A 13,589-nucleotide genomic window follows, 5' to 3' on the forward strand; every position below is an offset into this window, starting at 1 on the left:
TGGCGGGTTGGAAATAAACCGATGTAGCTCAGTGGTCCAGAGCACCTGACCGGACATCAGAAGGTGTGGGTTCAATTCCTGAGAGATATTTTATATTTGTATGGATATTTCAGGCGACTAATTATTGCTTATAATAATTTCAATATAATTCAATATTCACTACAAACATAATATTCAATGTAACAAATTTTAAAAAATTACTTTTATGACAATGGCCAAAGATTAATTTTTTTTAAATCACATATTAAAGGTTCAATAAATCATTATCCAATTTCAGGGAATTAATTTGCTTTTTGAATTGTTCATATTTCAAAGTATTTTTTAATTAATAAATAATTTAGTTTTTGGACAATAATATATTGTACCATCGCATTCTTAGCATTGGGATGGCTATTTGGCCAATTGCTTTGAATCTATTTTTTATGCTATCTGAGGGGTGAATTTTGTTGGAGAAATATTCTGTATAAATTTGATACAACACATATACATTCATTAAGACTCTTGGATTTGTTTTGAGAATTTCAAAAGACTTCAATAATTTAGGCACATTTATCATGTTGTACAAAACCCTTGTTAGATGCCAACTAGAGTATAACTCTACGTTATGGTCCCCCTTTTACAATATTCATTCCGATAACATTGAAAAGATTCAACACAAGTTCCTGAAGTATATAAACTATAAATTGCATATTCCTGTAGAAAACATTGATTATAACTACTTACTAGATAAATTGTCCCTATTAAAACTTTCAGAAAGAAGAATAAACACAGATTTAATAGTACCACATAAAATACTTCATTACAAAATTGACTGTCCTGAGTTACTCCAATTAATCAGCATCCACATACCCAAAAGATCTTGCCGAAATTTACTACCCTTTTATTTTTACAACACCAGGACACTGTCTTATCAAAATTCCCCGATTCTAAGACTTCACAGTCTCGGAAATAAATACTCTGATCTGGGAGATATATTTCATCTTCAAAATGATCAATATAAATATTGTTTATTTCAATTCTTTTATAGATCGAGACACAAATAGACATCTATAATTTCCGCAATATATATATTTTTATTTTGAATATCTATTTATGTGAGACTTCTTATCATTTTTACTTATGTATCTTATTTTATTATATGCTTTTGTTGTAACATTTAATATTTTTTCTTTTTTCGTTGTATTATGTTTCCTTCACTGTTTTAATTTTGTAGAATTTATAATAACTGTGATACTCTACTATTAAACTTTGTAGTGTGTAAAAGCCCATTAGGGCGTGTAATAATAATAATAATAAATAAATAAATATACTTTATAAAACAATCCCTTTTCTGCCATTTTTAATTTTTTTTATATGGTTAAAGTTTCATTTCAAAGTAAATAACTAAGTGAACTCATGTTATGCTTGTAAATATTTGTTTCTTGTAGTAATCGTTGAAACAAAGTATTGTGAGTTTACATCTCCCGAAAATAATGACAACATTACTTTTACCCACATTCTTGTGAGGCTGGTATCACTGTGAACCTGCGCGCAATATCTCAATTAATTAATTAATTCTATCTCCAGTGGTCTATCCGCCGTTTTAGCCCTAAAATCTCCTCTAATCTGTTTTATTCATAAAATTATTGTAACGTGAGTTTTGTTAAAATAAAAACTAAATTGAAGATATCCAAATTCTCATTTTTGCACACCGAGAATAATCACGCAACCTTGGATTCTGCGGATTGGAGAATCACAATCCTCCAATGTGTCAATTCCACAATCTGTGCCTAAAAGTGCTGCGATTAGAGAAATCATCACCAAAGTTAATTCTGCACTTGTAAAACAATCTGTGATTCTTATAGTCAATTCTCATATTAGTGATTCTTATGTTATTTGTATGTTGCTTGCAGATCCAAGGATGCGCGCTGAAGAGCAAGGAGCTGAACGATGGACAGAAGTTCGACCTAATCCGCTGCCTAATGGCAGACAGGAATCCCGATATGGCATTGCAGCAGGTACAGACTCCTCGACACACTTTCATTTCTACCTAACCTAACCTACATTCAACATATTTTTACACACATGGAGAAAAATTAATAATGTTGATGATAAAGATAAAGTAAATTCGTAATAACATCGGAACACTTGTTCATACAACTGCTATTGTTTTAATAATAATAATATATCACGACGAAATGCAAAAATGTCAGGATTTTTATGAACACGTGTTCGGACATCGTGACAAAGCATTGGTATTTTACAGTTTATCAGGATACCTATATCAAGTCATTCGTTAATGGTCTAAAATCTCGTTTTTAACAGGAATACGAAAGATTCTTACTAAATTAGCAATATTTTTTATTAGGAAGAGTTCTCCGTGCACTTTGCTCTTACTTTAATATTATTTGGGAGGCGGGCTCGGGTACCGCAGCCTAGGCAACCATTTATTGGGTAACCAACACCTCTGCCATAGTTCACCTCAAGTGGTTCGCTACGTTTGGTAACTTACCGAGTTCATTAGGTGAGGTTTGTTTAGGTCTTGCATCTGCCCACTACATTCCTACCTACCCTCATACCTTTTTCCTTACGAGAATTTCCTCTCCTTCCTTTCTTTAAAAATATCTTCCACACAGCACCCCCAAAGATGACATGAAAAAAAAATTCCTCAGGGTCTCCTATGTGGGGTTGACTAAAACTCCAGCCTGGATAAATTCATAGTCCCTAGAAAAGTGCTTAGGTAAGGTAACTCTAGGTCAGAGAACCAGTCTAGGGCCTAAGGCGTAGCCCTTTGTACCTCATCAATCCATCTGGGGAATGAATGCAGCGGTCATTCGTTGAGCACATGTTCGGTGGTCTGTAACGCTCCACATTCACACATCGCCGACCCTTTAAGGCTCTGTCTACGCATCACGTGGGCACAGCGGCTGTTATCCTATTGATTGCGGACCAACTTTAGAAGACAGTGGTATACAGTAGTAAATGGTACAAAAATTCGAGGACACCCGAGGAAGACTTAACTCTTATTTCTGCACTGGAATGAGACATGGAGTCAAATAAAAGTCAATATGATGTGTTTTAAATTATAGTCAATATGATGTAGTTTTAAATTATAGTTAATATGATGTAGTTTTTTCATGTCCCAGAGTGGAGATACTCTCAGTATCGCCCTGGTGTAAGGCCACCATTCTGAATAATTTTAAAAGTTGGTTGAAATGGCTGGTGACCATATCTGGTACTCCCCACCTTCCTCTTCCCAATCTCCTTCACTATCTTCAGCCTCGCAATACACCCCAGTTAGGGATGCTATAGTTTCACTGGCTTCCTGCCGATTGGGAGCAGCTTACTCTCTTGTGCGGTATTCACATAAAAAATAATAAATATCACTAATAATATTATTGTTAACAATGTTTATAAAAATAATTTCAGTGCGCTGGCGTTGTGAACGTGGATGCTTCCGCTATCGAGAGCTGCGCTAACGGCACTAAGGGAGATGAGATCCTCGCCAGCTACGGAGACAAGACGCATCAACTGAACCCCAACTTGGCCTTCGTACCCACAGTCATCTTCAACGAGGTAATCACTACTCCACCGTGATAATCTAACCTAATCTTACTCACTAAACACTCGAGCGATTTTTGTCATATTATGCCAAGTTTCCAAAGCGCTTTGAGCGATTACTCGCCAAAATGTGCCAGATTTATAGAACCTAAAAACATAGGATTAACATCGAAATCTCAATGGATCCCTTGGCATTAAACCATAGAAAGCAGTCTCATATTGCTAGAGTGGCTAGCTAATGATAATTCCTTTTCCGCAGGGGTAGGCAGAGACAAACAACCCGGTCTTTGCACATACCCCTTGCCTCATTCGCACTCATACATACTCTTCTATTATTCTCTTGACTCTTGACATGGCCCGACTCAAATATCTGATTCACTCGATCAAGCCATGTCTTTCTCGGGCGTCCCCGACCTTTTTTATCATTCTATATATTCTCCTTACACTACTTTACACAAATATAACAGAAATTGAAATGGTTGAATTAGCTCAGTGGTCAGAGAGGCGCCCTGGCAAGGCTGAAGTCCTCCGGGGTTCAATTCCTCGATGCAACCGAATATTTTCCTGATTTTCATTGGGGATGCTGTGTGAAGGGTCTTTGAAAAGAGGAAGGAGTGAACATATTGTAGGAGGGAAGAAACTCAAAGAGTTGTTAAACTTAAGAACGAGTCGTAGAAGTGACACATTCTCATGTGACAGGTTATTGTCAACCGTATACATGTGTTGGTGTGCGTTTGGTGTGTTGATACCGATATAGTGAAAGTAAAACAGCATACCTAACTGACGCCTGTGCACTAAACATTGTTAAGATAGGTTATTCTATTAAACGAGCAGCCCGTTTCCGCACAGAGACTAGGATGTTTCAGGTATTTTGGAGCTTCAGACCAGAGGTGGCTGCAATTTCAACAGTGGGGTGCACTTAGGATTTGAACAGGGTCAGCAGTTGTGTACTATATACAGTACGCCCAGCTTCTGTTGTGCTAACTTGACTCTGGCTTTGAGGGAGTCTCCGTCCCCTAAGAGTTGCTGGTCACTTAGAGTTACAGCAAGCATATCAATGGAAGGAATGTTGGGAAGATTACTTCCGTTGAATTTATTGCTTATCATTTTGATTCCTTTTATTAATTTATTTATTACACGCCCTAGTGGGCCTTTCTTTAAAAAAAAAATACAAGCATTTTGTATCAGAGTAAACACTTAAAAATTAATACAATAAAGAAGAATGTAAACATAATGGCAAAAATGAATCCTCACGCATATAATTGAATTTAAAAGATTCAACAAAACAAAATAGTAGAAGCGGAGAAGTTATATGGGTACATAGGTCTATTTGTGTCTAGAAGAATAAAAGTGATAGAATATACAACGTTTATACTGATTAGTTTTCAAATGAAATATATCACCCAGATCAGAAAGATTGTGAAATCTCGGAATCGGAGAATTTTGGTAAGCTAGTGTCCTGGTGTTATTGAAGTAAAAAGGTAAGAAATGTCAGCATGATTTTTTGGGAACATGGATATTGATACATTGAAGTAATTCGGGACAGTCAATTTTAAAATGTAGTATTCTTTGTAACAGTATTAAATCTGTGCTTATTCTTCTTTCTGAAAGTTTCAATAGAGACATTTTATCCAAGAGGTAATTGTAATTTATGTTTTGTATAGGAATATGCAATTTATAATTTATAAACCTTAGAAACTTCCGTTGAATCTTTTCAATGTTATCTGAATGATATTGAAAAATGGAGACCATAACGTAGAGTTATACTCAAGTTGGCATCTGACAAGGCTTTTATATAACATAATAAATGTTCCTAAATTATTGAAATCTTTTGCAGCTCTCAAAACAAAGCCAAGAGTCCTTAGGGCCTTGTTGATAATATTATTAAAATGACATACAAAGGTGAGTTTACTGTCGAACATAATGCCTAGATCAATAATTTTATTAACACAAATTAAATTATCATCATTTAATGAATATTGAAAAAAAATAGGATAACCTATTTTGGAAAAATGAATGAACTGGCATTTATTTATGTTTAATGCTAATTTGTTGATTGAGCACCATTCCAAAAGATATCTCAAGTTAGTTTGAAGTGTAATACAATCATTAATGTGGTTAATCTCTGGTTGTGCGGAAATCTTTCGTACGCAATTGTGCGGGGGGTTGCGGTAATGCGGATGCGATATAGACTAAGACAAATAAAAACGAATTGAATTGCCTTAGTGTTTTGCAAGAGGAAAATGAGTAGGAAAGGCCAAAAGACTTACCCTGGTCTCGTTCTCCTTAAGCCGCTGGTTCTGTTCTCTTATCAGTTTGCATACAATTAACATTAACACTTAACACAAAACAAAACAAGACAGTGAAATTCACTGCGGCGGGTAAAAACGTTTCACTGGACGATGTGTGCCCCAAAATAGTCACGGCCGAGTTCAACATATGCGGGTTTCAATATGACACGAAATGTTCGCGGGTAAGATGCAACGATAACAACTGATAACAATACTCCTTGTCTCTGGGCCCGGATCAAGGAAAGGGGACAAGGGGCAAAGGGGGGTGAAGGGTACACATTTAAGGCTATTCAATTTTAAACCTCACGCGCAACTATCCCCCCCGCCTTGAAAGGGTGCGAAATCACCCCTTTTAAAACCGCATTGTCATGGCATTTATCATATAAACAAATTAACATAACCTACAGTTATCCTAAATTTCCTAACCTACATTGACTAAACCTAATGCTACTAGACTACTATTGAGTTGGCAAAGGGTATAGCCGTATTACTGGGCGAATGTAAGATCCCAGCACTGTTCTGACACGAGCAACACGAATTACTCCATCTTTTGCGGGGAAAACTTCATCAATAATAGCTAACGGCCAATGTAATGGTGGGGCGTTTTCAGTTCCCACTATTACTACTAAGCCGACCTTTACTGGATTAGTAGGAGTATTCCATTTTGGACGTACTTGCAAAGTATGCAAGTAATCTAATCTCCATCGCTTCCAGAATGATTGAATTAATTTATCGAGTAAATCATGACGCGATAGAAGGTTTAAATTATCCTTCTGGATTTCCATGGCGGGCAGGTTTTTTAAGGGAGTTGTCGTCAAGAAGTGAGCTGGCGTTAACGCAAGGGGCTCGGAGGGGTCTGAAGAGAGCGTTCTACACAATGGCCTCGTATTCAGAATGGTTTCTACTTGTGCAAGTACTGTAGTTGCCTCTTCAAACGATAGAATCTGATCTCCTATTACCCGAAAAAGATGAGTCTTCATACTTTTAATATTGGATTCCCAATTTCCTCCAAAGTGGGGTGCTATTGGCGCATTCAAATGCCAGCTTATTCTATTATTGGCCAAAATACTTGCGAATTCTTCACCAAAATGTGAAGATGACGAAAATGCGTGCAATTCATTCAATTTTCTCTTGGCTCCTACAAAGTTAGTTCCGTTGTCTGAGTATAAATTTGACACAGGACCACGCCTAGAAAGAAATCGTTTGAATGCGTTCAGAAAACATTCGGTGCTCAAACTTGATGCCAATTCAAGGTGTATAGCTCTTGTTGTCAAACACACAAATAAACAAATATACGCCTTTTGAGAACGAATTCCACGTCCGCGTGATACAGTTACCCTTAAAGGCCCGGCAAAGTCTATACCCACATGCGTAAATGGTTTTATAGACTGAATGACACGACAATCTCTATGATCCGCCATTAAAGGTGCAATTGTTTTAGGGCGTAGCCGAAAACACGAATTGCATTTATGTACTCGATTTCGAATTAAACTACGGGCTGACAGTATCCAATATTTTTGCCTCAAAATAGACATTAATAATGCGGGACCCGAGTGACAATGAATTTTATGATAATGATCAACCAACAAATTTAAAACGTGATCCTTTCGCGGGAGAACTATGGGGTGCTTTTGATCATAATTTAAATCCGAATTAACTAAACGACCTCCCAACCTTATGATTCCGTCATTCAAGAACGGTCTCAAACGTTGAAATACGGGTTTACACGTCTTTCCTTGTTGTAGATTTATCAATTCCCCGGGAAAGTACGCTCGTTGTATTTCGCGCAATATTTTAAGCTCAACGAACTCTAAATCTGACCCACGTATATATTTTCGATATGGCAACACCTTAAGAAAACGAAATACGTAAACCAAACATCGTAATAATTTATTCCACGAGGAAAAGCGCTTTGACAGGGTTAGAATATCATATTCTTCTAAACCAGAAGTCATTACTAACGAAATAGACTTCTGTTCGGGTGGTTCTGTGACCATGTTGACATCAAATGTGGTAATGGGCCACCGTTCAGGCCTAAATTTCATCCACGGTGGGCCATGAAACCATAGCGGGTGATCTAAAATTTGATTGGGGGTAAGCCCTCGTGACAGACAATCAGCGGGATTATCTGTGCCTGCGATATGATTAAAACAGGTAGCTGATAATTCAGATTGAATTTTAGCAACTCTATTAGCCACGAATGTCCCCCAACGGTGCGGAGAAGACTGAATCCAACAAAATGCTACAGTGGAATCAGTAAATGCGTATATATTTTCAATTTTCAAGCGTTTTTCTAAGGTTTCTACTACGTTATGCATTAATTTTGCAAGTATTAATGCAGCGCAAAGTTCTAATCGTGCGAGAGAAACAATTTTCACAGGAGAAACCTTCGATTTTGCACAAGCAACATGTACTGAAATTGCTTCATGATTTTGGACATGGAAATACACTATACCTCCATATGCCTTTTCGCTGGCATCTGCGAAACCAACAATGGTTACGATGCTACTGGACGTGATGCCAGTATGGCGCGGAATTTGTATTCTATTTAGTGAGGAAAGTTCCTCACAGAATTGCGTCCATATCCTTACAATATCGTCGGGAGGCTCATCATCCCAATCGCATTTGTGTAGCCACAATTGTATAATTAAAAGCTTGGCATATAAAACGACAGGCGCGATGAAGCCCATAATATCCCATATTTTTGCGACCCAAGACAATATATTTCGTTTTGTACAACCTGTTTTAGGTGTAGAAGTGACGAACGAGAATAAATCGGAATTTGGTGACCAGTATAAGCCCAATATTTTATGCATGCTTACTTCATCAAATTCCTTTATCGCTGATAAGCGATGCGAATCTGGAATAGATTCCAGAACATTTTGCGAATTGCTGGTCCACTTGACAAGGTCAAATTGGCCAGTCTTCAATAATGCGATTAACTGAGAGGACGTTTCCTTTGCACCCTCTTCAGTTTCCATACTATATACAAAATCATCCATATATAAAAATTCTTCAATAATTTTCTTAGCCTCAGGAAAAGCTTCTCCTTCATCGGAGGCCAATTGCCTGATAGTGCGTAAAGCTTGAAATGGGCTGGATGTAAGACCAAAACAAACGCGGTTAAACTCATAAGTTTTAATATCTTCGCTGGGCGAGAAGCGATACAAGATTCGTTGATATCTCCGATCACTATCTTTCACTCCTATACACAAAAACATTTTGCGTATATCAGCTGAAAGAGCTATTGGGAATACACGAAAATTCATAATTATATTAAATAAATTTCCCTGTAAATTTTCCCCACTATATAAAATATTATTCAATGACACGGAAGTGCTTGTTTTTGCGCTAGCGTCCAGGACTATTCTCAAACTGGTCGTGATTTTATCCTCTCGTACAACTCTATGGTGCGGAATTATGTATGAAGGCATCTCATTTCCTTCATTTGAAGTGCTGAGAGTCAAATAATCCTTCTCTAAATATTCATTGATAATATTATTATAAGCTTCTCTTAATTTTGGAGAGGCTTCCAATTTACGTTCAAGACATAAAAAACGTTTCTTTGCCATTGCAAATGAATCCCCAAGGGTTGAAACATCCCCTTTAAATGGCAAAGTTACTATATATCTTCCATTTTCAGGATCTCTTGTGGTTGTTCTTTGATATATTTCCTCACATTCACGATCTTCAGGACTTTTAATAGACGGTACGTTTACCTCTTCTAATTCCCAAAATCTTTTGAGACAAATATCATCTGGTTCTTCTAGCATGGCACAACAAGATACGCTAACATTATCCTCAACCCGAGTTGGTGCTGATCCCAAAATAACGTATCCTAGAACTGTTTCTAAAGCATGCAGATTATGCCTCTGAAAAGGGTCTTGAACCCTTTTTGACAACAGGAGATGCGGGAAGAGCTGGGCTCCTAGCAACATGTCAATTTCTCCTGGTTCTCCATATGACTCATCCGCCAACGGTAAGTCATTCAAATATGACAATGAAGGTACATCAACTTTGGCGGTAGGTAAGCGCTCTGTAACTTTATTCACAATCAATGAAGTAATGTTATAATTTATTGCTCGATTGAAACGAGAGTAAATTTCGGTCTGTATGGAGCCTGTAATGGGCTTAGACGATCCTCCAATACCCTTAACGGTGGAACAAGACGGGCGTTGATATTCAAAAAATCCTAATTTTCTACAACAATCCCGAGTAATAAAATTGCTCTGAGATGCGCTGTCCAATAAACACCTAACGAGATGTTCATTTCCGTGTGCGTCTATTATTCCCACTCGTGCGGTAGCTAGCAATACAGTACAATGAGTCTTTAGATTATGAGATCGCACAGTTGAAAAAGTACACAAAGCTACATCAGAATTGGAGCAGCCCGGTTTTGGATCATTCAATTGATCAGCTTTCTGGTTTTCAATTCTTTGGGCATTTTGAGAGTCTGACTGCCCCTTGTGTGATGCACCCTGTTCTTCAAAATGTAACATTGTATGATGAAACTTGTCATTACACTTATGACAATTTTGATTTGATTTGCAAGTCCTAGCCTTATGTCTATCACTAAGGCACCTAAAACAGAATCCCTTGCTTTTGATAAAATTGAACCGTTCCCTTACAGTCAATTTTTTAAATTCTGAACATTTAAACAAATTTCCATGCGATAGATTATTGCAAAGTAAACATTTAATAGGCTGACGATTTTCCTCACTACCAGCGCTCATATAGGCTTGCGTCGATCTTTGTGACCGTTTTAACGTTTCACTTTTATTTTCCACCGATTTTCTTGAAGAACCGGTTCTTTGCAAGATCTTAATTTGTTCACGCACAAATTTCACCAAATCTTCAAACGAGGGGAATTCATTTTCCCTATTGTATGTTTCGAATCCTTTCACCGAGTCCATATCAAGTTTTTTCAATGCAATGTGTAAGAAAATAAAGTCACACAAATTATCTAAATTTACATTTTTAACGGCTGCCACAGCTGACGCAAAATGATCAATGAAGGATTCCAGATTATTAATATTTGCAACAGCAAAGGATTTAAAATCCAAAATTTGATCGATGTATGCAGAAGATATTACTCTTTTGTCGTTATATTTATCGATCAACGAGTTAAAAATAATTTCGTAATTTTCCGGCGACAAAATGATCCCGGCGAACGTTGATTTAACACGGTTACTAATTTTTCCCAACAAATAATATAACTTTTCTGAATTCGAAAGTGTATCGTTATTGTGTACGGTGTTAATAAAACTTGAATAAAATATGGGCCAATTTTTTATTTCCCCATCGAAATATGCCAATTCAATCGGTGGGAGTTTTACACTACATTTTTTCTGTTTACTAACCACCCGCGAAGTGTTTTCCCGATTTAATGATATTTTTCTTTTGATATGTCCGTACATATCGTCGAACTTGAACCATCTTTCAAAATCAGGTTCAAAGTTTGAATCGATTTCCAAATTTAATATATTTATTTGTTGAGATATGTCCTCATACTTACTTCTAGTCAAGTCTAGAGTTTCAACTAACGAAAGAAACTCCTCTAGAATACTCAAGTCGGAAATTTTATTTGATAGTTCAAATAACTTAGTAAGACGTGCATCTAACGCATCTCGCTGAGCCGTCAGTAATCTCAACTTTTTTTCTTTAGTGGCCATTATGTATTTAGCAATAAATAATTAACCCAAATAATTAATTATAATTTAAATAACGCTATAATTTAATTAACGCTAGCGTAATTGATCAAAGTAAACAATTCTTCTGATATGTGTTTCCAAATTAAACTCAATAACAACTGAATATTATTATTCTGTTTACTATCTATTGTTAGCGGTCGTTAATACATACCTACGTACTTAACGCTAGCGAAGTATGTACTCGTATTATTAGAATTCAGTATTGAATACAAGTACCTACTTACACAATACGATTCCTTGCGTTAAACCAGGTACCTACATACACGATTAAATTATTGTCAACCTATAATTTGCCACGAGGAATTAAATGTAATTCGTTTTTAATATTACTATTTGACGGACTAAATTTTAACCCATTTATAATGCAAATGCCATGATTTTGGTATAAATAATGATTATAGATTGCAATTGCGAACGAAAGTAATACAATATAACCCGGTTCGAAATTGGACCAATTTGATGGTTGTGCGGAACTCTTTCGTACGCAATTGTGCGGGGGGTTGCGGTATTGCGGATGCGATATAGACTAAGACAAATAAAACGAATTGAATTGCCTTAGTGTTTTGCAAGAGGAAAATGAGTAGGAAAGGCCAAAAGACTTACCCTGGTCTCGTTCTCCTTAAGCCGCTGGTTCTGTTCTCTTATCAGTTTGCATACAATTAACATTAACACTTAACACAAAACAAAACAAGACAGTGAAATTCACTGCGGCGGGTAAAACCGTTTCACTGGACGATTGTGCTCCAAAATAGTCACGGCCGAGTTCAACATATGCGGGTTTCAATATGACACGAAATGTTCGCGGGTAAGATGCAACGATAACAACTGATAACAATACTCCTTGTCTCTGGGCCCGGATCAAGGAAAGGGGACAAGGGGCAAAGGGGGGTGAAGGGTACACATTTAAGGCTATTCAATTTTAAACCTCACGCGCAACTAATCTCTTTATAAAGTTTCATGTCATCGGCAAACAGTAGAACGATTATATCAGTAAATACATCAACAATGTCGTAATCAGAGATGTGCTTTATTTCAAATAAATCCATTTCAAATGGAAATGCAAAATGCAAAATGCAAAATGGGTATTTTCCATTTTGCATTTTAAATGCTTTTCTGAAAACCATTTTGCATTTTTAATGCTTTTCTATTTTAAATGCTAATAATGCTTTTCATGCTTTATAATGCATTTTTAATGCTTTTCCATTTTAAATGCTTTTTTACAACATTCTTCCTACTTCTCCTATCATCTTTTTTTCATAAGCCCCAAATATCAGTCGGTCCTCAACCTCGCTATGAGAGATAATTTACATTTGTCAAGTTGTTCCCTGGTAGGAGCCCTGGCAATTGAGTGATACCATTACAAAAAATACTGAACATGGGGCCATGACGCTGTAATACTAAATGTTAGATAGCAGTTTCTATGTTTTTACGTTGGCAACATTAGTTCCGCGCAAATTTTTTGTGGTTTCATAATCTGTAGTCGTGGTGTTTTTAGATTTACCATCATGTAATATGTTTGTTCTACATTGATGTCCATTATAAAATGACAAAATTGTTTAAAAATTCTATAATTATTTTGATTGTTTGACCTGAGAAACCATTTTGCATTTTCAATGCATTTTGAAAATATATATTTTGCATTTTGCATTTGAAATGCTTTCATGCATTCAAATGGAAAAGTTTTGACCCATTTCTATTTTGCATTTCAAATGGTTTTGGGTACCCATTTTGCACATCTCTGGTCGTAATGTCTTTTAGACGTAATCAGACAAAAATTGAACATTCTTTTTGTTTTGTTGTTTCAGAAGTTCAATCAGGCTGACCAAGATGCTGCTATGACAGATTTGAAGGGCGTTATCTGCCGCTTGTCTACTAAGAAACCCAAAGCTTGCCCTTAAACCCCTTATCGGTGGTTGACCATCATCACTCAGCGCTACGCTCAATGGGCCACAACTCAACTTATTTTACTTAAATATTATATGTAACTAAATGTTTTATTTCATATTCCATTAATTTTAATAAAAACCGTTATAAAGTTACAACAAAA

The 13,589-nt window shown here is 36.5% G+C and overlaps 1 protein-coding gene across 1 annotated transcript in view; it reads left to right on the forward strand.

Moving 5' to 3' along the window:
• Window positions 1-13,589, forward strand: part of LOC149413924 (GILT-like protein 1) — a 45,074-nt gene extending 31,485 nt beyond the window's left edge. The window contains exons 5-7 of the mRNA XM_089644261.1: window positions 1,893-1,997; window positions 3,409-3,555; window positions 13,348-13,589. Of these exons, the coding sequence (XP_089500387.1) occupies window positions 1,893-1,997; window positions 3,409-3,555; window positions 13,348-13,440 (345 nt within the window). The 3' untranslated portion in view covers window positions 13,441-13,589. The remainder of the gene's footprint in view (window positions 1-1,892; window positions 1,998-3,408; window positions 3,556-13,347) is intronic.

This window comes from Hesperophylax consimilis, chromosome 20 (genome assembly GCF_061612785.1).
Source record: "Hesperophylax consimilis isolate HC1 chromosome 20, BYU_Hcon_1.0, whole genome shotgun sequence".
NCBI lineage: Eukaryota > Metazoa > Arthropoda > Insecta > Trichoptera > Limnephilidae > Hesperophylax > Hesperophylax consimilis.